A 26,672-nucleotide genomic window follows, 5' to 3' on the forward strand; every position below is an offset into this window, starting at 1 on the left:
CATCATCAGGTAAAAGCAATTTGAACAAAGCCTTTTTTTTAATACTAAAAAGAGATTACAGGTATAGTACAAGCCCTTGTTTATATGAATGGTATAAAAAACATGAAAAACTTCTAATATTGCTAAGATAATATGGCTAAATAGTACTTTTCCTTTTTTTAAAAAATATTTTATTTATTTATTTGAGAGAGAATGAGAGAGAGAGAGAGAGAGCATGAGATGGGGGAGGGTCAGAAGGAGAAGCAGACTCCCTGCTGAGCAGGGAGTCCGATGCGGGACTCGATCCTGGGACTCCAGGATCATGACCTGAGCCAAAGGCAGTCGCTTAACCAACTGAGCCACCCAGGCACCCAGTACTTTTCCTTTTTAAGTAGGCTCCATGCCAGCGTGGAGCCCAACACGGGGCTTGAACTCACAACGCTGTGATCAAGACCTGAGCTGAGATCGAGTCAGATGCTTAATGGACTGAGCCACCCAGGTGCATGAGGACTTTCTGAATGCCTAAGTCTTATAGGTCAGTGTGAACTGCCAGGGAAAATTGGCATTAATCAGATGGAATACTTTAATATATAGATTTTTGTAATATGCAAAAATAATTTAACCATATAATTCATTAGTAATCTTTCATGCAGTGAAATTATGTAACCACTATACTCTAAATACTAATATTTACTTAAAAGAATAAAAGTATTTTTGTGTTTTAACATTTCTCAAGTGGCTGCTCTAGTAGCAATTTTATCAAAATGAAAAAAATGAGTCAATGTCAGTATACAAAAACATGTAGAAGTTAAAACAAGTTACAAAGTATCTCAACTTAAATATTTCTTGTGAAATGAATACCAAAATATCAACCAGCATTTAACCTTTACCCAAAGCCTTAAATTACCCCCCAAAATCAGTCTAATGGTAGCAGTCACTTAGAATGGCTAATATGATCTTATACTAAACAGGAAGTAATTTAGAAATTGAATTTTTCCTTCTCCATACACTACTTCAGCATTTAACAGGGAGAGCAGACCATATCTCACTCTGCCAAATTTATCAGTCAACTCCTTTCCATTTTTATTTTTTTTACAATTTATTTATTTATTTGGGGGGGGGAACAGAGGGAGAGGGAGAGAGAAACTCACGCAAACTCTGCGCTGAGTGAAGAGCCTGATGGGGGGCTTGATTCCACAAACCTGAGATTATGACCCAAGCAGAAAAAACACTTAACTGACTGTGCCACCCAGGCACCCCTCCATTTTTATTAATTCTATTACCATGCTTTGTTTGCTAATCGCAACAGAATTTTGGTAAACAGAACTAACTAATCCTTGTATACAACATCCCTGCCACCACCATCCACCATTAAGAAAACTGCCCACAAGGCATTAGCATTAAAGGCTAAAGGCATGTGTGGCATCAATGATACTTGGGGAAAATCTGTAATTTGGAAAGACAGATACTTACAGGTGGAGAAAGCTCTAGTAAATCTTGTATTCTATTCAGAATATCCTCAATAAAAGGATTCATTTGTTTACTGAAAAAAGGCAAAAAAGGAAAATCACAATTATGTAAACCACCGTGCTCAAAATACCAAATTTCCTTTTAAAAAGGATGGAACTAAAAACAGGTTCAATTCTAACCTAGTCAGATGTAATCATTAAGACAAGCTAGGATTTTAAAAAATTACAACCTTATAAGCCTAAAAACAAGTAGTTTTCATGCCAAGAAAATGGTACTAGTAAAAACAATACAAAGCAGAAAGGTCAAAAAATTTATTTCCAAGAAATATATTCTTTAGAATTTCAAAGAAGCCATAGAGTAATCCACAGCAATAAAACTGTTAGTTAAATAATTATGTCATTAGCGATGACAAGTATTACATATAAAAGTATGCAAACAAATCACTTTGCAGTGATGAACCTGGCTAATGAACAGTAAAAGAAGTCATAACATGATACCAAAAAAGAAAACCTAATAAAGAGCCTTAGAATAAACCAAATCTACCACAGGCTTTTAGAAAATAATTTATAGGGCTCATTTAACAATCTTAGAAACAAAAAGTAAACATAAGAGTTGACATTTAGTACTTACTTCAGAGATTTGACAAATCTGGAAAACAGGTAAGCAGTTCTGCTCCGTACTTTTGCACTAGAATGCCGCAGACCCCTATGATCTAAGAAAGCCATCTAAAGAAACAGAGACACTTACTATTTCTGCATTTGTTTAAAATTTTTATTGGTATTGTCATAATATATTTTTGTTCCCATCAAATTTTACTTCTTAGCTCCTGGATGGCAGGAGCCAGGAATATATATTAAGTAATCCTTAAGGACACCAATAGGCCCTTGAGGACTTGTTTTAGATGACTGATTAAGCCAGAAACTGTCCATTTTAAAAAAATAGAGAAGGGGTTGGTTTCAGTATATTCAAGAGTTTCTGAGAGGGCGCCTGAGTGGCTCAGTTGGTTAAGCGACTGCCTTCGGCTCAGGTCATGATCCTGGAGTCCCGGGATCGAGTCCCGCATCGGACTCCCTGCTCAGCAGGGAGTCTGCTTCTCCCTCAGACCCTCCCCCCTCTCATGCTCTCTATCTCATTCTCTCTCAAATAAATAAATACCTTTAAAAAAGAGTTTCTGAGAGCTTTTGGTTCTGGAAAAAGTTATAAAGACAGAATCCTATCTGCTCATTAGGTGAAATACATAGAAATCCGCCCCCCCCACCAGAAACGGAGAATAAATGGATACTTACTAGTACACATGGAATGTGTTGAGGTTCAACTGTGAAAAACTTTTCATATCTAACAACAGTTTCGAAGAACTCCAATGTCACAGATGTATGCTGATAGGAACTAACTCCTGATGTTACCAACTGGGCAGGAAAAAGTTAAGAAATGTCCTTATTCATTGTAACATCAAAATGGCCCAGTATTAACAGATGCTAAATTAAGGAACTCCCACTAGCTTATAGTGAAAACAGAAAATTATGTTCAAAATAAATTATCTGTAGTATACTTACAGTTCGCATCATATCCTGCAAAGCACTAGCTTTTGAAACATCACCTGAGAAGTGAGCACCATGAGATACTGGAAGAGCTTCTGCCAACATATACAGCAATCTTATTGCTACTTCAACTTCCATAAAACGTGTAGTCTGCCAATTCCTAACCAAAAGGGAATATGTATGTGAGATCTGAATATAAACATTTTATATAACACCAACAAAAGCCTCTTTAATTATTAAGTCATAGCAATTATTGGGGCTCCTGGGTGGCTCAGTTGTTAAGCGTCTGCCCTCGGCTCAGGTCATGGTCCCAGGGTCCTGGGACTGAGCCCCGCATCGGGCTCCCTGCTTGGCAGGAAGCCTGCTTCTCCCTCTCCCACTCCCCCTGCGTGTGTTCCCTCTCTCACTGTGTCTCTCTCTGTTAAATAAATAAAATCTTAAAAAAAAAAAAAGTCATAGCAATTTTTAAACAGGCAACAAAATTTACACCACAAAAGCAGAAATAACTGATGTGATCCATTTCATTGTTTACATTCCAAAGAGCAGTGTTTCCCCACAAGGATCATGATAAATGGAGATAACAATGATAATGGATGGAGCTATAGTGTATTATGCTAAAGGAAACAAGCCAGTCAGAGAAACAAATACCCTATGATTTCACTCATATATGGAATTTAAGAAACATAACAAATGAACCAAGAGGAAAAAGAGACAAACCAAAACACAGACTCTTAACAATAGAGAACAGATGGTTACCATAGGGGAGGTGAGTGAAACAGATGAGGGGGATTAAGAGTACACTTATCATGATGAGCAATCAACATTGTATAGAATTGTTGAATCACTATAATGTACACCTGAAACTAACATAACACTATGTTAACTACACTGGAATTAAAAGATAAATGGAGACAACTGCACTGCTTCAGAGATACATAAAATCTTAATAAGTAACAAAGATAGTAAATTATGTGAATCATTTATTGTAGAACATCAACACAGAGAAAAGGAAAGAGGCAGATTCGTTACAAAAACAGTAACAAACTTACTGCAGTGTAGAACTAAAAACTCTGCGCACAGAAGCCAGCAGTAACTCTGGTGAAACTTGAGCAAGCCTGTCCAACAATAACTTCAGTTGTTTTCTATATTCTACAAACATGGCTTCATCTTCACCCTAAGATATATTTTAAAATTCTTATTTTAAAATTTAAAAGACCTTAAAATTCATGTAAATGGTTAGTTTTCTGCATTTCTAAAGTTAATACGTAATTTTTTCATTAACATTTATTTACACAGAAAAACTTACTATGTTTAGTAGCCTTTCCTCTCCTGCCCACAAATAAGCATTTATGAACACAGCCCTACATCTCAAAAAGCCTAGAGCCAGAAACAGTATAGGGAGGAGGTTAAGGACAAGAATCTAGAGCCAGAATGGGTTCACGTTGGGCTTTATGAAAACTTCACCACCTTATTCATACTCCTCGTATCTTGTAATACCCTATGAATGAAGATACATATAACAAGCCTGGCTCTTTGTAAGTGCATAATGTGTTGGTTTTCATCACATTTTCTTTTTACAGTCAAAAGTTTTTGAATGCCTCAGGTGGGGAATTGAACACTTAGCACGTTGCAAAACAATGTAAGCAATGCTTGAGTTGATAGAAAGCACCTGATGATCCTTGTGCTTGAGGGTAAACTGACTCACTGGCAACCCTGGATAAGACTTATAAATGGAACAAGTCCAGAGAGTTAAGTGACCCATTCCCACTCTCCCACAGACACTTATGATCTAAGGTCCACCGACCAGGCCTCAACTCATCACTCTTATTAAATACAAAGTGAGATATGATCACCAATGATACTGCCAATATTTTACAAAGTTCAATGCTACAAAGTGTTTTAAAAAGGGCCAAAATACCAAAAAAGTATTTTCTGAAGGTATTATGAAGGCTTATGAAGCTTCTATTAATTTCACCTAAGGCTGAGGTCAATGATAAACAAGAGTGATTGTTAAAATACTTGTTTTAAAGGACTCTAAAATAATCAAAACTTAAAATGTTAACTTGAGGTAAGTAAATAATGAATTAAAACTGATTTCTCCCTAATGTAAAATTCTTACCTCATTTTCAAAGTTATATTCTTACCTCATTTTCAAAGTTATATTCTTCATCATAAGTCAGTTTTTTCATAACGGCCAACATGATTGCCTAAAATTAAGAATAAAATGTCTTTTGTCAGTTTCCTCTAACTTGATATACTTTGAAATTAAGCTGTATTTCAAAAGACAGGCTGCAGATACAGATTCTGGTATTGGTTTATAGGCAAAAAGAAGTCAATTACCTCTACGTTAGCTTTTTGCTGATCCGAGAGCACTGGAAGCTGTTAAAAAGTAAGCAATAATTTATTAATTTTCCTAAAGTTATACTCGCTTATCAAAATATTTTTCTTTTCTAAGATTTTATTTATGTATTTGAGAGGGAGCATGAGCAGGGTAGGGGGTGGGATAAGAGAGGGAAGCAGACTCTCCACTGAGCAGAGAGCCTGACAGAGGGCTCAATCCCAAGACCCCAAGATCATGAACTGAGCCCAAGGCAGACTCTTAACTATGTGAGCCACTGAGGCGCCCCTCAAAATATTTTTCTAATCAATGAAGATCTTTTAAAACATGCACACAACTTCTGTGGAGGAAGGTTTGGCAGTACCTTTCTATATTTCAAATGCACCTAATCTAAGATCTAGCAATTTCATTTCTACTAAATAACGTGACATGTAGATGAACTTCAACTTTAAGGATATTTATAATATATTCACCAAAGAAGTTTATAGGACAGTAAAGTACGGTCTTCCCTTTTCAGTTTTTTTTTTTTTTTTAAGATTTATTTTTTTTGTGAGAGAGACAGAGTGAGCAAGCATGAGTGGCAGGTAGAAGGAGAGGGAGAAGCAGACTTCCTACCAAGCAGAGCTTGGGATCATGACCTGAGCTGAAGACAGACGCTTAACCGACTGAGCCATCCAGGCGCCCTTCCCTTGTTTTCAAACAAGGCAAAAAAAGCTAGAGGTCTGTTAAGAGATACACAGTGGGATTACCAGGAGTCATTTTAACTTTCCTCGTATCTTTCCCATTACCTAAAATTTCTTAAGGTATGTAGGTAGACGTGTGTTACATTTATAACAATAACACAGAAGTTAATATTTTAAGCTTGACTTGATTTAACTAATCAAATGTAAGTAAAATAGGAATGGTTTTCTCATCTAATGACATAATGGGAAATTACTGATTTTTAAAAGGCTACCAGTCATAATATGGAGACTGCTACCATCTACATTTTAAGTTCTTATTGGAAGCAACTCTCTAAGAGAAAATTTTTAATTGTAAAAAACTGTTTATATGAAATGATGTATATGTAATTAAAATAATGAACAATGTTTAACGAAATTTCTACTATATTTAAAACAAACACAGGGGCGCCTGGGTGGCTCAGTTGGTCAGTGTCCAACTCTTGATCTCAGCTCAGGTCTTGATCTCTGGGTCGTGAGTTCAAGGCCTGCACTGGGCTCCACGCTGGGTGTGGAGCCTAGCATGGAGCCTACTTGATAAAAAAAGGAAAAGAAAAGGAAAGGAAAGAAAAAATAAATAAAAACAAACAGATTCAAAATGAAAAAATAACCTAAACCTGTAGCTAATTCAAAGCTTGTTAAAGTCTAGTGAATTTTAGAACCTGGCTATTCCCATTTTCTGGCTAAGAAGTTGAGTTGGGGGTGGGGGAAATTTTGTTAGCTAGTAGAATTATGGGTATTTCCTTCTTTTCATTTTTCCTCTATTTTCCAATTCTCTATGGTTCGTCTATATTATCTACTGGGCAAAAAGATTAAAATAAGGACTTACCTGTTTCAAAATATGAAGATAATCATAACAGAATCCAATAATGTTAGAAGAGATGTCATCATCCTCATGAATTAGTAGCTGCAGCATCAGTGCCACTTTTGTTTCAATAGCTTGTAGTGACTCTTGAGCATTCTTGATATCCCCATTCTTAATTAATTTAGTCCAACTAACTATCAATGACTGTCCCATTCCATTTACCAGCTTAGAAAATCTGGCTAGAAAGTCAACATCTTCTTCCTATTAAGCAATCAAAAGAGACCTCAATTTAAAAACACCCACATAAACAAGAACAAAAAAAACTACCCACATAAGAGTAAGAAGAAAAACTCTAAACTTTAGTATGAATCAAGTGCCAGTTATAAACTAACATTTAACCATTCTACCATCTTGACTGAATAATTTTGGAATTTGAATTCTATTATTAACCACTTGTACTCTTTCAAGCAACTCTTTTTAATGGTTATAGACCCGGAGATATTGCCAAGTTTATAAAAGCTTAAAAAAAGAGATCTGTGGTTTCAAAACCTTCCTTCTAAACTGCTCAAGTTAGTAAATATGCTGTAATCGTTAATGTCATAATACAGTATGTGTAACAATTTATAACAATTTGAGCCTTAACTATGCTGCAAGAGATAGAACTGCTATTACAACTACCTGCCTAAGGTCATACCAGTGTTAAGAGTCAGAACTCAAAGTTCAGATTGTTTTCATTAATTATCCTTATGATGTTCTCCTATAGAAAGAGATGTTACCTTCATCATTTTAGGTCTTTTACCACAGACTAAATAAGACAATTATTAGCATCGTAAGAAAACGCTACTATTCTCCTGTCAGCAAGGACAATTCTAGAGCTGTATTACTCACAGAAGAGCAAAACAAATATTTCTTAGTAATTTTTTTATCACTGTCACAGGTAAAATAAAAATCTTCAAATTCTGTTTCTAAATTACTTATCACACTTCACTCTGTTGGGGCTAAACTCCAACAGCTCAAATGAGTAACAATTCAAAAGTATGGTGAAAATGTAACATTTATAACTAAAACTAGTTTTGGTCAAAATGCACTGCCGTGTATATAGTATAGTTCCTTGCTACTTAAAGTATAGACCAGTAGTATGAGAATCAACTTGAAGTTTGTTAGAAATGCACAACTGCAGGTACTATCCTAGATCTTCAAGTTAATAACTGGTATAATCTACTGTCGAGGACAATGCTACAGATAACATTGTGGCTTTCTGGATACAATGTTTCCTTATAGTCGAGGAGAGTTTACAATCCAAAAAAAAAAAAAGAGAAAGAAAAAGAAAGCATATTTAAATTAGTACTCGTCCTACTTTGTTCTACTTCATACATAAATTTACTGACCTGGTCAATGCTGAAAAACCCAGCAGACTGTAATACTTGACACAAAGACTCTACTAGTTTCATTTTATCAACAGGATCCATTCCTTTATTTACAATTTCAAATAAACAGTCACATGCTTCCTCCCGCAGAACTTCTATTGACATATGACCTAGCAGCATATTTATAAACCTGGCAATAGGAGGAAAAAATTGTTACAACGTTTTCAAACTCATGAGTTTTATATATTGTATTTTGTAGGTTTCTATCTTTAAAGTATAGGTATACTTACCTATCATTGGCTATAAGGGATAAGTCTATCCAAGAGACATAAGCCCCAACTACTTCAAGGCACTGACATGTCACTTCTGAATTAGTATACTGGTAATTTTGTAAAATTTGGTACCATGATTCCACCAAGTTTGGAATGCACTGCTCCCTCATGGTATCTTTTATTAGAGTATTCCTACGGGCCTCCTAAAAAACAAAACACCTTATGTGCAAAGTAGATTATCACACAAACTAATTTTTGACATCTGACTAGTTGCACACAGTAATTTCCTCACAATTAAACTTCTAGACTTGTTAACACATTCCCTACTTATCAACTCTAAAATCATATCCTGTGATTATTTTAATTTCCTTTTTCTATTGTATTCCTCAGAGCAGATTGAATTTGTTATTAAACACAAACTATAAATAAGCATTATTTAGAAATCTAAGGCATATGATAAAAGGTACTTCTCAATATTATGCAAACATATTTAAACTACTTAAGAGAATGTAAATTGTTTTTAATTAAAGGAAAATTTTTTTGAGTATAGTTGACACAAGATGTTAGTTTCAGGTGTACCACACAGTGAATCAATACCTCTATAAATTCTGCCAAGAATGGCAATAATTTATTTTTTTATTTTTTCAATTTTTTAAAAAGATTTTAAGTAATCGCTACATCCAACATGGGGCTCAAACTCACAACTCTGAGATCAAGAGTCACATGCTCCGCTGACTGAGCCAGCTGGGTGCCCCAAGAATGGCAATAATTTTTTTGGGGGGGGGGAGCAAGAGGGAGAGAGAAAGAAAATCTTTAAAAAAAATTTTATTTATTTGAGAGAAAGAAAGAGAGAATACATGTAAGCGGGGGGGAGGAGCAGAGGGAGAAACAGACTACCCCCTGAGCAGGGAGCCTGACACAGGGCTTGATCCCAGGACTCTGGGATCATGACCTGAGCTAAAGGCAGATGCTTAACTGACTGAGCCACCCAGGCACCCTGAGAGAGACTCTTAAGCAGGCTCCACGCCTGGAGCAGAGCCCAACACAGGGCTCGATCTCATGACCCTGAAATCATGACCTGAGCTGAAATCAAGAGTTCAACGCTTAACCAACTGAGCCAGCCAGGCACCCCAGGAATGGTAATAATTTAAATGCATGATAATAACCTTTAAAGTGATAAATATATCTGACATACAATGACCTTAAATTATTATACACATTTGAAACAAGCAATTTCTTTTATCTTTTTTTTCTTTTTCGAATCAAGTAACTTCTATTGTGTTAAGAATACAGAGAAAGTTGTATCGGATAATGAATAAAGACTAAGGTGATGGGCTTTATGACTGAGAATACAGAAGAAACTAGCAGATTCATAAGCAATGATTCCTGCTCACTCAGGAACTGTATAGCAGTAGTAAAAACAGACCACATTTCTCCAGAAATTTGTAAAACAGAACCGATTTGTCTATTTTATTGGAGAAAGTGCTTTCATAGTTAAAAAAAATCTAAAGTAACACTCTAATTTCAACATACACTTGGGGAAAAAGAAGCCCAGTTCAAGCTCCTTTGTAGAACAAAATGCAAAATGTTGGGTGAATTTAGAGGCGCCTGGCTGGCTCAGTTGGTAAAACATGTGACTCTTGATCTCAGGGTCATGAGTTCAAGCCTCACAATGGGTGTGGAGCCTGCTTAAAAAAAAAAAAAGTAAGTTGGGTGAATTTAGAATTCCTTTTTTTTAAGATTCTGCTTGACAGAGAGAGAGAGAGAGAGAGAGAGAGAGAGAGAGAGAGAGAGAGAGAATGAATGCACAAGCAGGCAGAGGAAGAAGCAGGCTCCCCGCTGAGCAGAAAGCCCGATGCAGGGCTCAATCCCAGGACCCTGGGATCACGACCTGAGTCGAAGGCAGACGCTTAATCGACTGAGCCTCCCAGGTGCCCCTGAATTTAGAATTATTAAGAAAATTTGAGGGTGCCTGGCTGGCTTAGTTGGAAGAGCATGCGACTCTTGATCTTGGGGTTGTAAGTATGAGCCTCATGCTGGGTATAGAGATTACTAAAAAAATAAACCTAAAAAAAAGCCAGAAAGAACAGAAAATCTGTCTCCAAAGACTTCCTACTCTTTTTATTATGTGCCCATCATCTCCTACAAAATCTACATTAAAAACTAACAATTAATGGGAAGTTACTTGCCTCTGATGTATGCACCACATCACGATCCACCAACTCTGAATCAATAGCCATGAGGATTCGGAGGTACAGATCTACTCCCCTTGGATTTAGGTCCACTACTGAGAGAATATCAAAAAAAAACTTGGGCCACCTAGTGAGATATTCTGTAACAAAAAGCAATGCGAAGACTTGGGCTGCTTTATTTCGTATAAAGGTCTTCTCTGGTTGGGGATTCAGCATCTGACAAAGAGAAATTGTCCATGAAATTAAATGTAAGTTGGAAACTGTCTTCCTATTTACCATCAATAGGCAAAAAACTCATCAAGCCTCAACACGGTCTAGATTAGCTGTGCAACAAATATACGGGAATATTACCGAAGTATTTAACTGATTACCCAGATGGAAAACAAACAAAAGTGCTGTTTATTTCTTATTCTTACACTTTTAAAGAAAAGTTTCATGTACAGAATTTTACTAGTTTTTGGTTCTACTAAATTGTTTTTCTTGTTAGCCCTTTAAGGAAAATAAAAATTCTAGCTACATAACCACTTTATATGTTAAGATTAAAATTAACAAAAAACAACATAATGTGAATAAAGAACTCTAATAGCTCTCTTGTAAAGGGCTCTTTGTGAAGAGGCTGTCCAGGAGGGTTCACCTTTAGGAGTGAACAAAAATCTGTTTTTGTCAAATAGCTAAAAACAAACAAAAACCACTACCACCACCACCAACAAAAACCCCACCTTAAAACCGAGGTTTCAACAATGTGTCATGGAAAGCATGAAAGTTTCAGTTATTGATATGATTTTAAATTATTGGTAAGTTTTCATATACCCAAGATTTTTGAAATCAGCACTTTCTAAAAAAGCTATGGGATCAAAGGGAGGATAAATCATCAACATTTTCGAGGTAAAGTTCTAAACTCTTACAAAACTAAAGATTTAAATATCTGGTAATTTAAGGTACTGAATGAAATTACTATTTTACCTGAGCTTGAAGCCAAGATATGAGCGTCTCCCTAATTAGTTGTTGTTGAACAGTAGTTAGTTCTGAGTATCTGTTCAAAATAGAGAAGAAAAATAATAACGGCTACATTTGGTGTCTGTGGTTTAAAAAGTAACAGCCTCATATTTTTGAAAGGGAAAATTTGTGTTATCACTCAATTGCTTAAAATTTCCTAAAATAAATCGATAATGCTTCTCATCATGGCTTTAAAGAAAAGGTAGGGGTGGGCTTGGCAGGTAGTGTCATTGATCTTAGTTTGATTTGTGGTTCAGTTCATGCTAAAACAAAATGACAGCTGTGGAATTTCTCAAATGGAAATATGTCTACATTTTGAGGTCTGTGGCTTACAGAATAAATCAATAGGCAAACAAAGGGTCCTCTGAGCAGTGATTCACTGTTTCTGCTTATTTAAGGCAGGGGTTCTAAATCCGAGTGGCCCTGCTGCCACTAACCTCTAACAGAGTTGGCATGTAGAAACAGGTCTGGTGTTGCTAGATCTTCAGATTTTTCCAGAGAAGCGAGAAATGAATTTTTTCTGTGAAATATCCGGATTTTTTATGTAACCAATTAACTCAGTATTTTTACACTTTGGGATAAATCAAAAACACATCTATAAGCTGGATGTGTCTCATACACTCTCAATTTACAGCTTGTATTATGATTTTCCCAAAGAGAAAAACTAATTTAAAAAACGACCTCTCCCCATAAATTTCAGAGTCAAAACAGTGAGAAAAGCCTTACTTGTATTTAACTTGATGTTCTAGTACTTGAAAGCAGAAAAACTTTATGTGATCATCACTGAAAAAGAAAAGAGGAAAATCAGATAAGCAGAATATAATTTAGAGAAAACAAATCAAAAGTAAAGAAGTAAAGTACTAGGTGAATCACAGTTGAAAAGTTTCTCAAACAAGACCTCTGGCTTATTTTCTACTTATCGATCTCATTTATTATACTGTTTAGAACTTAAATATTACTCCACGCTCAATAGGTCCATTAAATCTGACAAGCAAAAAAATGAAAAAAATTGAGATGCACCCTAAGTATACTGCTTTGCAAAGAGAACGAATTTCCCTAAATTCTAGATGTTAGGATTACTGAAACCACTCCTACACTTTACAACAGAAAGGCTAGGTGTAAAATGACAAATGGTCACACAGCCAGAGACTAAGTCAAATCAGTGATGGTAACTGAAATCATACCTAAAATCCAATCCTACACAGTTCCATTGCAGCCAAATCCAAAATGAGCAGGGTCACTCAGACTGGTAGTTCAGCCTCAAAAGTTTATACAGAAAACCAAGTTACAAATACACTGCCCTTATAAGAAGGGAGCAAAAATCAGTTCTAACAATTATCCACTCTCAAGGTCTCTACAGGGGTGATGCAGAGTTGCAGTGAGCCAGCTACAATCTCTGACAAAATCTCTTTAGTAAACAACAATCTGTTCATCCAAGACAGTTGGTTTGGGCCAGGCTTAGTCATTGAAGAAATTTTTCATATATAAAGCTAACTGGTCAATATAAGAAGAGAAAATATCTTAACTTAGAATACATGAATTAATTAAACAAAATAATTTCACACAAAGATGAAATTTAATCTTTAAAAGTTTTGTTTAAGTTAGGTTTAATTAGCACCTCTTCCAAGAACTTAGGGTTCCTATTTTTTTTTTAAGATTTTATTTATTTGAGAGAGAGAATGAGAGAGAGAGAGCACATGAGAGGGGGGAGGGTCAGAGGGAGAAGCAGACTCCCTGCTGAGCAGGGAGCCTGATGCGGGACTTGATCCAGGGACTCGAGGATCATGACCTGAGCTGAAGGCAGTCGCTTAACCAACTGAGCCACCCAGGCACCCTGCAGGTCTTTTTTAAATAACTTAATTAACTACTATATAAACTAATGAAATGAGGGGCGCCTGGGTGGCTCAGCTGGTTAAGCGTCTGCCTTCGGCTCAGATTATGGTCCCAGGTTCCTAGAATCGAGCCCCACATCAGACTCCCTGCTCAGCGGGGAGCCTGCTTCTCCCTCTCCCTACTGCTCCCCCTACCTGTGCTCTCTCTCTCTCTGAATGCTTTAGAAAGACTTCATAGAAAGTTATATTACAAAAAAGAAAAACCTTAGAACACTAATTCAAAGGGATACACGCACCCCTATGTTTATAGCAGCATTATTTATAATAGCCAAGATACAGAAGCAGCCCAAGTGTCCATCAACTGATAAATGGCTAAAGATGTGGTATATATATACAATGGAATATTATTCAGCCATAAAAAGTGAAACCCTGACATCTGCAATGACATGGATGGAGCCAGAGTGTATAATGCTAAGTGAAATAAGTCAGTCAGAGAAAGACACCCTATGATTTCACTCATATGTGGAATTTAAGAAACAAAACAAACGAGCAAAGGGAAAAAAATGAGAGAGAGAGAGAAATCAAGAAACAGACTCTTAACCACAGAGTATAAACTGATGGTTACCAGAGGGGAAGTGGGTAGGGGGATGGGTTAAGTACATGATGGGGTTAAGTAAGGAGGACACTTGTTGTGATGAGCACAGGATGATGGTTGAATCACTATAATGTACACCTGGAACTAATATAACACTGGATATTAACTGGAATTAAAATAAAAAAATTTTTTAGGGGCGCCTGGGTGGCTCAGTCGTTAAGCGTCTGCCTTCAGCTCAGGTCATGGTCCCAGGCTCCTGGAATCGAGTCCCACATCGGGCTCCCTGCTCCGCGGGAAGCCTGCTTCTCCCTCTCCCACTCCCCCTGCTTGTGTTCCTGCTCTCACTATCTCTCTCTCTGTGTCAAATAAATAAATAAAATCTTTAAAAAATAAATAAAATAAAATAAATTTTTTAAAAAGGGAAAAACCTTGTGCATATTTGATGTGGGCTAGATAACCAGAAGACTTGGAGAGGTGGGAGAAAATAAGTAAAAGTCTAGGAATTTGCACTAATTGTTCCTCAACCCAGAGATCCAAAGTGGAACTTGTAGAGGATGGATCATGGGTGTGATCAATGTAAGAATGATGAAGTGAATGCTAGTGGAATATACATAAAGGAAAGACCTTGGTCCAATATAAAAAAACTGGCAACTGAATGTTTACATACTTTAAATTAAAAACAAAAAATATATACAATTCATGATTACTGACTTCGCCAACTTTTTAGAAAACCAACTATCACTTCCCATCATAAGAAATTTTTATTGTACTCTATTCCCGCTGGGATCTGCTGTCAGGTACACAGCCTAAGGTAAAGTCTAGTTTTATTGAAAAGTCAATCCTGGATGGCCAAATTACTAGATAATGTTTTTCCAAAACACAAGCCATAAATGTTTTTATGAAAACATTTTCCAAATACAGGTCCCACAGAAATTTAAATTCCTCTAAGTCATGCAAATTTTGTTTTATAATTACCTGTATGTCCTCTGGGCTAGAGCTTCTGCACACACTTGCCAGGCATCTGGGGAAATCTTTAACTGCTCAAAATAGGCCAGGGCCTGTAAGATTGCAAAGCCATAAATGCATTTGGAATAGTCGATCTCAGTGCCCAACTGATATTAAAATATTCTAGGAGTAGCAAACCAATAACAGATCAGTCAACCTGAAGAAAAATAGCTAAAACACTGAATTCTGGCCTCTGAGTAAGTGCAACTACTGATCGTTCCTAGAAAAAAGGTTAAGTAAAAAACAAATTCCATCAGTTAGATACTCAAAGCTGTTTCCTTACAGCAAAGGAGACAACACAAAAATGTCTTGCAGACCTCAATGGGTAATTATGAGTATTATGAGAAAAAATACACAAGTACTTCGTCAAGTGCTATGCTACTGAAGCATATGCAATTATAAAATAGTACATAAAGAGCACTTTTCCTATTTAATAACAAAATACTATTAAAGAGGTGATTATAAAATTAGAGTCCATGGGGTGCCTGGCTAGCTCAGTTGGTGGAGGGTGCAACTCTTGATCTCAGGTTCGAGATCAAGAGGGTGTACAGGATTACTTAAAAATTTAAAAAATCTTAAACTCTTGATTTCGGCTTAAGTCTTGATCTCAGGGTTGTGAGTTCAAGTCCCATGTTGGGCTCTCTACTGGACGTGGAGCCTACTTTAAAAAATTAATTGGGGCCCCTGGGTGGCTCAGTTGTTAGGTGTCTGCCTTCGGCTCGGGTCATGGTCCTGGGGTCCTGGGATCAAGCCCCGTGTCAGGCTCCCTGCTCTGCAGGAAGCCTGCTTCTCCCTCTCCCACTTCTCCTGCTTGTTTTCCCTCTCTTGCTCTGTCTCTGTCAAATAAATAGATAAAATCTTTAAAAAATAATAATAGGGGCGCCTGGGTGGCTCAGTCGTTCGGCGTCTGCCTTCGGCTCAGGTCGGGATCCCAGGGTCCTGGGATTGAGCCCCGCATTGGGCTCCGTGCTCTGCAGGAAGCCTGCTTCTCCCTCTCCCACTCCCCCTGCTTGTGTTCCCTCTCTGTGTCTCTCTCAAATTAAAAAAATCTTAAAAAATAAATAAATAAAAATAATAATTAAAATAAAAATAAAAAAAACAAAATAATAAAACTAAAAAAAAAAATCTAAAAAAAAAAAACAAACCCAAACCAAAATTAGAGTCCAACTGCATGATATGAATTTTGGAAAAGTATGAATAATTGAAAACCTTTAGGAAATGTTTCTCATTTCACGAATTCAGGGCATTGTTATAAAAGTAAGTGTACTCTAGGGGCGCCTGGGTGGCTCAGCAGGAAGCCCGACACGGGACTCGATCCCAGGACTCCAGGATCACAACCTGAGCCAAAGGCAGATGCTTAACAGACTGAGCCACCCAGGCGCCCCTGAAATCAATTTTAGAGGTCTTGATCAGCAATCAAAAAATGACAAACAATATCAGAGTGCACTGCCCATAATAAAAATAACTATTATTTTATGTAAACTGTTTTAGTTATGTGTGTGTATATATATACTATATATATAAAAAATAAAGTTATATGTCTGTCTATACACAGAGTCAAGATGTAAAATTTTTTCCTTTATGAGGAAAAAGCAAGAAAAGCAAAAAAGCTCTAATACAGTTGTTATGAATGAGGGAATGGGTTTTCATATGTGGTCTCACTGGCTGCTCCCACTGATAAAGAACCAAGTAAATGAAGGTAAGCAGATGAAGATCACCAAATACTATCTTAAATATAAATAATGGTTATCTTTGGAAATTAAGAAGAACCCCGGCGACAGCCCAGTTGTTGTCTAACAATATTCCACGAAACCTGGGGTTTCTTTTAGGAACATTTATTGTCCCATTTAAGGGCAAGGTGGAAGTCAATCATGTATGTTGCATTACCACCTAATAGTTCACACCCAAAAAAAGAAGGGGGGGATTCAGCTGCTAGAATTATCACTGACATACATACACTGACATTTTCTTTAAATAATAGCAAGTTTTAAGCCAAAGAGATTGATTCCATTAAAAAAGTAAAAATAACCTGAGAGTTTTCAGGTCTTAAAGTCTGCATTCTGAATGCATGCATTTTTAGCATTTTTATTTTTTTAAAGGATTTATTTATTTGCGAGAGAGAGAGAGAGAGGGAGGGAGAGAGAGCGCGCGCGAGCGCGTGCGCGCGTGGGGGGAGGAGCAGAGGGAGAGAATAGAGATAATCTCAAGCAGACTCTCAGCTGAACATGCAGCCCCAATGCAGGGCTCGATCCCTCCACCCTGTAATCATGACCTGAGCCGAAACCAAGAGTCAGAAGTTCAACCGACTGAGCTACCCAGATGCCCCATTTACTAGCATTTTTAAGTGAAATTTTGTGGCAATTATGAACAAGTCAAAGCTTTTATCACCTTTTCTTCTATTTCATACCTTTTCTTTAATGCTCTATTGCCTCTAAGTGGCAACAGAGTCACTTCAGCTACTGTCCCTGTAAAAAAAAATTAACTATAGCCAAACAACTGAGAATTGGAGTTGGCAGATAGTTATCTTATGATCAAAATGGTGGGCACCTGGGTGGCTCAGTCGTTAAGCATCTGCCTTCAGCTCAGGTCATGATCCTGAGGTCCTGGGATCAAGCCCTGCATCAGGCTCCCTGCTCAGCGGGAAGCCTGCTTCTCCCTCTCCCACTCTCTCTGCTTGTGTTCCCTCTCTCGCTGTGTCTCCTTCTCTGTCAAATAAATAAATAAAATCTTTAAAAAAAAAATGAATTAGTGTTCCACTACTCTTGATTTCCAACATCAGAAGTATCAGAATTCACTTTCCTTAAGATTCCTTTTTATCCTAATTGTTACTCAGGTTGGCTTAATGGGATATCAAATTAAGCCTGAATTTGGATGCTTGACATAAACCTGTAACTGAGAGAACTCGTTTTTATTGATAAAAAGCATAATTTTATATTAAGACCACTAACAATGCACTGGATTTACTTTTCTGAGAAAGAAAATCATTGCGCATTTAAAAAATCTGTTGGATAGTGGTATTTAATAAAAAACAAATGATTTCCATAAAGGATCATTAAAAAAACAACAGAAAAGGCTATTTAACAATTAAATAAATAGTAAAAGGCTTTTAGTTATAGTCATGCAATACCAAGGTAAAGATCTATGATACTTCAACTATGTGACTAAGGCTTTGAAGGTAGGTAGCTTAAACTCCTACATAAAGAAATTTGTCTACACACAGAAAACATGGATTTTAAATGTCTTTTGATGTCCTAACTAGTTTGTCAGGTATCTTATAACTAGCCAGATTATTTAAATCTCAATTCTTGTTATTTACCTTTATGTGGATGGCTGGTTACTTATTTAACAGCAGAGGCATGGAACTATGTGAGAAACTACTTGAGATTTTTTTTACTTAAAAAAAAATTTTAAGTAAAATTTGGGCACCTGGGTGGCTCAGTCGGTTAGGTTAAGCATCTACCTTCGCTCAGGTCATGATCCCAGGGTTCTGGGATCGAGTCCTGCATCAGGCTCCCTGCTCAGTGGGGAGTCTGCTTCCCCACCCCCCACTCATACGTGCTCACTCCCGTGCAACCTCACTCTCTCTCGCAAAATAAAATCTTAAAAAAAAAAATTCTCCGAAAAGCACAAAAACTGCAATAATATTTAGTGAGACTGTTACCCTCACTTAGCTCATTTATAAAAAATATCCTTTGCTATGAGAAGAGAAAATGGTTCTCCTTCCACTTACCCTGTGTTTCAAAACACCCACATCTTTAAAAAAACTTAATTATAGGCTTATTCTTTAAATTCTTCTTTTATCATTCAGCTATAGCCATGATTACAGGTATAGCCTACATTGTGTTTAATTGTTTATATTTGCTCAAATATCCCAGCACCTCATAATGGACTCCTTGTTATCTAACCATTTTATGTAACCTAAGACATGGCATATCATAACCTCTAATTTACATGTCTGCCTGGACTAAATAACAAGGACGCTAAATATCACGAACATGAAGGTTAAACAACTTGTCCAGACCAAGCCAGGAAATATAAAGATAAAATATGCATGTCTGCCACTATGGAAAGTTCCTTGAGCAATCCTTTGCACTGCAACTTCTAAATAATGACTGATGTGACACAAAGAGCTGCCTTGAATCATATGAGATTTTAGTACCTTTGCTGAGCCAACTAAAAAACACCAATCACAATGCTCACCATTTCTGTATTCAGAATATATTCAAGTACCTCAAATTTGTCCCTCTTCACTTCTACTCAAATGAAATCTTTATCACCAAATGTATTTTGTTTTTAAATTCAAGTCCTCTAATGCAAATCTGTGGTAACAATCTTTAAAAAATGATTAAGTTGACTTAACTTACCCTTTGTCTGAAGTCTGAATCAGCATTTGGATTTAGCCCTAAAAGAGCCTGTTCATCCATCCCTGCTACTATTCTTGGAGTTTTCTGATTACAATAGGCGTGCCCTCTGATCCCACAGAAGAATCCACAAACATCTGCACACACACACAAAAAAATCAAAGAAAACAATACTTGATACAAAATCGATGCTTATCCAGAATACCGTAACAAGTGGATGACATTATGCAAGTAAGTGTAAATGTTGAAAGAACTTCTTTTGAAACTACCCAAAATTACAACTAAAGGAACCTAAGTCTCAGAAGAATAGCCCTACTAAATACCCCACAAATGTGTAATTTCTAAAAATCTAACATATGCAATGTTCTCAAATTTTCTTATTCAAGATCATCAAGTATACAAAGTAATTCTTTTCTACTTTAAAAAAGAAGCATCTCATTTATGCAGTGTAATCACCCCCAGTAGTTAAAAGTGCAACTCTGCAACCATATTAAAATATGACAAATCTAGATTATCTTATTATACTAATTTGCCTACTTCCATTTACCAATATCACAAACTTTTAGGGAAAAAAACAACTTAGAATGGCTGATTAAATAGTAACCTGGGAGTTCAATATCCTTACTGGAGTGTCTATCAAGTACTTCAAGGTAAGTCAAATGAAAGAGGAAGAGTAGAGGAGTGAAAAACCAGTCATTTAACTTTTAAGCAATAGACTCTCTGGACAATTTTAGAAATGTATTTCAAAAACATTTTTTAATAGTAGCTATAAAAATTGATAAACCAGAATGAATACTGACTACTCTTATTTAAGAACTTTTTTTTTAGTCAGTATAGGGTCTAACATTCTCAAATAAGAACATGATTAAGCCCCAAAGGGCAACCTGGTTTTTGATAGAATGTATAACTGAGGGAACAAGGAACAAATTCTAAATGATGTGAAAATCACATTTATTCTTTCAATACCTATGAGGTAGGGAGACCATGCCTACTATTCCCATCAAAAGGCTATAGGGTTTTTTTGGGGGGGGGTTAATTATCATAAACCAAAGAGAAGAAACTTAAAGAAGCCAAGAAACTAAAGGCAGGGGGTGGGGGTGCACAGCCTTTTTGAAACGGTGAGGCCAGTATCTGACCCAGGCTAGAGGACCCCAACTACAATATGCTTTTCTGTCTTCCCCTGGGCCTGCCTGAAACAAGTAAGTCAGGTTATGTGCTGAGAGCCCTTCAGAAAAGCTCAGCCCTTTCTCTTATGATTACTATCAAACGTTCAGACTACAGCAAGGCAGGATCCACTGCCCTCAGGGTTAAGACGCAAACTCTTGAATGACTTGCTATTCTGCACCCCAACCCTGCAAGGCCAGTGGTATTCTACCTTTCATCTTTGCACTCACTGCTCTTTTCTTGTTACTTGGTGAACCCTTGCCTGTCCTTCAAAATTCAGCTTAGAGGTCACCTCTTTCAAGAACACTTCTTTGACCCCTATTGTCCAATTCTACCAAACTGGATTAAATGCCCCACATAAGTGCTAATATGTTGTCACTGCCTGCTTACGGTTTTCTCTCTATAATCTTAAACGGAAAGGACCATCTTAAATATTCCTCATTATGTCTCTAGGACATAGTAGCACATAGGCTTTGGGTTTGGACATACCTGGGTTCGTATTACAATCTAGTCATTTTCAAACTGGGGCAATATGGACAACTAGGAAACGTGAGAGAGCCCTCTCTATGAAGTGGGAAAGAGAGGGTCTACCTCATAAAGTTGCAAAGACTTCAGTGAGATAAGGTATGTAAAGGATGCCTGGCACATAGTGGGCCCTCAACAGATTATTTATAATTCAGAGCTAGTCACATGGGGAATGGGAACTACTTGGAGCAGTCTTGATTTATCATCTCATACTTATAAACGGGCATTTGAACAGATGAAAACAAAAAAAGGCAGTGGTTTTCCTCCCCTATCCCTGCCAAAAATGACAAGAAAATTTAACAATTCCCTGGAAAAATGCAAACACAAAAAAGAAATTTTGAGTTTCTGTGAATCCCAGATTAATAAGTCCTATGAGGGGGCGCCTGGGTGGCTCAATCAGTTAAGCGGCTGCCTTCAGCTCAGGTCATGATCCCGTGGTCCTGGGATGGAGCCCTGCCTCAGGGTCCCTGCTCAGCAAGAAGCCTGCTTCTTCCTCTGCCTGCTGCTCCCCCTGCTTGTGCTCTCTGTGTCAAATAAATAAATAAAATCTTTTAAAAAAAGCCCTATAGGGGCGCCTGGGTGGCTCAGTCGGTTAACTGGCTGCCTTAGGCTCTGGTCATGATCCCAAGCCAAGGTCCTGGGATCTATCTATCCGTGCTCCCTTCTCAGCAGGGAGGCTGCTTCTCCCTCTCCCACTCCCCCTGCTTGTGCTGTCTCTGTCAAATAAATCAATCTTAAAAAAAAAAAAAAAAAGTCCTAAAGAGATTCTTTGAATTTAGGGAAAACTGCTTAAGCTTGGTCAAGTCACTTTAATTCTATCAAGCAAAACAGCACTGGTCTTAAAAAACCTGGCCAATAAATAACCTAAGGAAACATAAACTTGCTACAGTTGTCAGTACAGAAAGAATCCCCCATAGAGAAGGAACCTGTATAATAATCAATATGCAGTGGAACATAACCATGAAACGGTGAATTACCTACATGTGTGCAAACAACTGAAAAGTTACCACCTGTGCAGAAAAGGTAACAGTTCCCTCAGTTAAAGGTTGTGCATGAACACATAATGTTCTAACGTGGCATAGACGTGCAGGCTTAAACATTTGTTACAGTGCGATAAACACTTCAATTATGCATCTAGTAAATGTTTTGGGAAAAGGCAAGCAACATACTTAAAATATTAAGCCCGAACTTTTCTTTGGTAGCCATTAAATAAATCAAACAATCTGGGGAAATTCCTCCACACCTACTAGAGACTGTTCAAAGACCAGGACTGAATCTTTCCAGTCTTTTAACACCACGCTGACAAGTCGCTTTAATAAAACGTAACTTCCCCCCGTAACAACTAATTAGCACTTTCAAAAAGTACTCGTTTCTTCTGGTTACAGGGAACCATCACGCTTGTCTACTCCTGCAGAACTGTGAGGAAGGGAAGAGAAGAAATGGCGTGTCTGTGCTGGCAAATTACTACACAGAAATAACACTTTTCTCCTTTTTGTCCTGGGGCAGGGGGGTGGGAGCAAAGCAAGTCTGAGGGTCTCCGCAGTTGAAACTAGTGGGACACGGTGCTATTACAAATGAGCCTGGTCACTTCCACTACATTAGGGGCCACAGACGATGCCAACCCCCCTTGGCCGCCCTTGCCCCTTCCTCACCCCCTCTCCGTCCCTCCCCTAAAGAAAGCCTCGTGGCAATTCGGGTGATGAAACACCCAGCAACGGGCGGCCACGCACTCGGGGCTCCGCGGCGACGGCCGCAGCTCGTACCCACCCCCACCCAGTCCGCCCAGCATCGGGGCGCTACCGCCATGGAGGGCCCCCGGCCCGCACCCCTCCCCAGCGGGGGGCTCCCCGGGCCAGTCCTCCCGGCTAACTTCCCCGCAGCCTCGCACGGACCCACCGGGTCCGAGTCCCGCCGCCCCCGAGCTCCGAGTCACCTTCCCTATCAGTCCATCCCGCCTCCCCGCCTGCACTCCCGAGGGCTGGTCAGCGGAGCGGAGCGGCGCCGCACGCAGGGAGCAGAGAGAGCGGCCCTCGTCCTTGTCGCCGTCGTCCTCCGCCACGGCCGCAGCGCTAACGCCGGAGACCGAGCTGGCCGGGGCCGCGAGCCGCTCCGCGTCCCCTGGCGCCTTCTTTTGCGTGGCGCCCGGCCGGCAAGCTACGAGCAGGCGGGCGGGGTCGGCGCCCCAGGAAGGGAAAGAGCGCGAGGGGCCGGCTAACGCCGCCGCCGCCGCCGCCGCCTTCGTCGCCGCTGAGTCAGCGCGAAGCGCGCTCCCCGCGTCGGCGCCGCGCGGACCAGCACCAGCAGCCTCATGGAGAGTGCGGACGGCAGGCCGCGGGCCCGGGCCGGGAGCCTACAACTCCCGGCATGCAACGGGCAGGGGGGGCGCTTCCGGACGCTCGCCGAGGCCTGTGGTGCATGCCGGGATGGGGCGTCCGGCGCGAGTCCCTCCCACGCCGCTGAGTCTCGCGTGGGTCCTAGCCGCTGGTCGGGTGTGCTTAGAATGTTCCGTAAAGGCTTCATTAGGTAGTTGGTAGGTTAGAGTATCGAGCTCCTGAGATCCAGATGACGTAGTCCAAACCACGTGCGATTTAATTGCTCTTCTATGGTCCCACGTGTTTAGGGTCCGGGAGCATGAAGATCCTCTCAGGAGCGCTAAAAGTTCTTAAAACTTCACTTTAAACGTACTAGTATATTATCATTCATGAAAAGGAGAGCATTCTTAGGGAGTTCTCGTAGGTTACTTCTCTGGTACTGTTACTTCGTTTATTCAGAGGCAGTATTGGCGCAAGTTGCCTACATTTGAATCCCCGCCCCAACCCACCCTCTTTCCCCTCCCACACTTGACCTCAGTTTCAGGCACTTTACATAATCTAGCTGTATTTCAGTTTACTCATTTGTAAAATGGGGACAATAGTACTGACCTCAAAGGGTTCTTGTGAGGACTGGGATAATATATGTTTGCACACAATAAGTGCTCAATTAGGTATCATTGTTGCTTATTCACTACTGAATACAGACTTGGTTGCAGTCACTCCAACTATAGGGAGGAGCAAACAAAACTTGGGCGGGGAAATTCGGAAAAGAAGTAGAATAAAAGTACTCTTAACAGTTTAGCAGCTACATTTGTTTAGTGACCCACCATGTGCAAGGCACTACACTACGTATTTCATATATACAATATTTTGCATCACGTTTGTAATTTTAAAATGTCAGGTAAGGATTCCTGTCCTATTTCAGTGTATCTCTGGAGTCTAGCACATAGGCCAGTGCCAGACTGTAGTTAAAGCTCAATAAGTAGGGGCGCCTGGGTGGCTCAGTCGTTAAGCGTCTGCCTTTGGCTCAGGTCATGATCCTGGGGTCCTGGGATCAAGCCCCACATCGGGTTCCCAGCTCAGTAGGAAGCCTGCTTCTCCCTCTTCTACTCCCCGTTTGTGTCCCTCTCTGTGTCTCTGTCAAATAAAATCTTTCAAAACAAAATAAAACAAAACAAAAACCTCAATAAGTAGATAATTGCATGGATTGAGCCTTACATTACCTGTGTCCCTCAACAATGGACTATGGAGACCCAATATTAATCCTAGTCTGAGTGGCTCCAAAATCTTTAATATATTCAGTCTATGTATGTTCCATTTACCTAGTATCTACAGCTTATCTATAGTTTATCTAGCGACATTGGCCCTTTATGGTAATGAAAATACCTAGGATTATAAAAATCTTTCAATTTTGAAAACTTACATTATTTTGAAACAAAGAAGCACTTGGTGGAATCCAACTGAAGAGGACCGGAAAGTGTTATTAAATTTGATCACTTTATAGTCTGGCTTTCTCATTGCAGACTAACAAAATAATATGAAAATGTTAATAGGGACGCCTGGGTGGCTCAGTCGGTTAAGTGTCTGCTTTCGGCTCAGATCATGATCCCAGGGTCCTGGAATCGAGTCCGTACCTCTCCCTCTCCATCTGCCTGCCACTCCCCCTGCTTGTGCTCTCTCTCTCTGTCAAATAAATAAATAAAATATTTTTTAAAAGTTGATAAATAACATTGTCATTATTTTAATTTAAAGCATGTATACTTGCACATAGCAATGTTTTTACGTATTAATTGCCAACATTTTGGAGTGTTTATTATGTGCCAGAAACAGCTTTAAGTGTTCCTAAATTAATCCTCACAACAACTCTATGAGTTAGGTATTATCATTAACCCTATTTTATAGATAAGGAAACTGAAAGTAGCAGAGCTGAGATTCAAACCCACTTCATATGTACTGGAAGGTTTATCTCTAGGTGGTGAGATTGCAGATGATTTTTTTTTCATACTTGTACATTTCTGGATTTTAAAAATCCTCCACAATGTGATGTAATGAGCACTGGGTATTATGTAAGACTGGTGAATCACTGAACTCTATCTCTGAAACTAATAATACACTCCATGTTAATTAATTGAATTTAAATTTTTTAAAAAGTAAAAAAAATAAAAAGGCAAAAAAAAAATCCTCCACAGTGACCATGTAGTATTGTCATAAGCAGAAAAACATTAAAAAAAAAAAACCTGACTAATAAAAGGAAAAAAGAAATAGTTTCATTCACTCTTTGAGCATTTATTGAATGCTATGTCCCTTATGAAGCATTTTCCAGAGTTCTTCAACCAGGTTTGTTTAATCATTTCTTTGATGTTGCTTTTTTTAAACCTCTTTATGTCATGAATATATCCTAATATGTTTTTGTTTTGTATTAAATTTGTGCGGTTGTCTTACCTATGACTCAATTCTTGAAGACTGAAAATAAATCTTACCTTGATTCTGTTTATGGATAGTGATTTCTCAGTAAATATTTGTGAGATGCATTGAATTGAATCAAAAATAATACAGTTGTGAGCTGCTAACCCCTGAGTTCTGTGTCAACTTCTCTTCTTCATATGCTTCATCTCAATGCTTGTTAAGCCCAGTGCCATTGTCACCAAAAGCTCATTCATTCAAGATGGGTTTCCTGGCAGAGGAAGAAGTTGGAAAATAGGTCAGGTAAGCTGTCTTTACTGGTCCTAGTCCAATCATTGTTTTTTCTTAGAGGAAGTGGGTGTGAGGCAGGAAGCCTGAAGCAGACTAGAGCACTGAAGCATTATTTAGTAAAGGAAAAAAATTTTATTTTTAATCCAAAACACTGTACAGTCCCTTAGGCTTCATTATAATGACATCTCTCCTCCATGTCAGTTGATTGCTGTTAATAGTCATTTAAATGGTCAGTATCCACTGATACTGAATAGAAACACCAAGAGACTCCTAAATCAGACACCTTTAAAAATTCAGGTTCTATTTACCTACTACAGATTGCAAGTTTCTTTCTATGTGCATTGTCTGTCTTTAGTTTCAAACTGGGAGATGGGAACACTTGGGATCCTGGGATGGAAGAATATTTCTAGTTTGAAATCCTTACAGTGTTCTTATGACCTATGGCTACCTGACCACTTATCCACAAAAATCACAACTTAAAAATGCCATTTTTTTGTCTGTGTGTATA

The 26,672-nt window shown here is 38.5% G+C and overlaps 1 protein-coding gene across 3 annotated transcripts in view; it reads right to left on the reverse strand.

The window, feature by feature from the left end:
* Positions 1-23,491, reverse strand: part of XPOT (exportin for tRNA) — a 45,981-nt gene extending 22,490 nt beyond the window's left edge. Inside the window, exons 1-16 of one of the 3 annotated variants that reach the window (XM_025883494.2) lie at positions 23,092-23,491; positions 19,473-19,606; positions 15,079-15,161; positions 12,403-12,459; positions 11,644-11,713; positions 10,678-10,896; positions 8,507-8,691; positions 8,238-8,406; positions 6,874-7,110; positions 5,328-5,366; positions 5,132-5,194; positions 4,037-4,161; positions 3,003-3,147; positions 2,736-2,855; positions 2,080-2,174; positions 1,453-1,522 (exon numbers count right to left, since the gene is read on the reverse strand). In XM_025883494.2, coding sequence (XP_025739279.1) covers positions 1,453-1,522; positions 2,080-2,174; positions 2,736-2,855; positions 3,003-3,147; positions 4,037-4,161; positions 5,132-5,194; positions 5,328-5,366; positions 6,874-7,110; positions 8,238-8,406; positions 8,507-8,691; positions 10,678-10,896; positions 11,644-11,713; positions 12,403-12,459; positions 15,079-15,161; positions 19,473-19,532 — 1,737 coding nt within the window. In that variant the 5' untranslated portion in view covers positions 19,533-19,606; positions 23,092-23,491. Of the gene's footprint in view, positions 1-1,452; positions 1,523-2,079; positions 2,175-2,735; positions 2,856-3,002; positions 3,148-4,036; positions 4,162-5,131; positions 5,195-5,327; positions 5,367-6,873; positions 7,111-8,237; positions 8,407-8,506; positions 8,692-10,677; positions 10,897-11,643; positions 11,714-12,402; positions 12,460-15,078; positions 15,162-19,472; positions 19,607-22,401; positions 22,995-23,091 lie in introns of those variants that run through there. The other 2 variants (XM_073900712.1, XM_025883495.2) reach the window with 2 other exon arrangements.
* Between the last annotated feature and the right edge of the window lie 3,181 nt (positions 23,492-26,672).

This window comes from Callorhinus ursinus, unplaced genomic scaffold (genome assembly GCF_003265705.2).
Source record: "Callorhinus ursinus isolate GAN/ISIS: 27379988/994484 unplaced genomic scaffold, GSC_fseal_2.0 scaffold14, whole genome shotgun sequence".
Taxonomy (NCBI): Eukaryota; Metazoa; Chordata; class Mammalia; order Carnivora; family Otariidae; genus Callorhinus; species Callorhinus ursinus.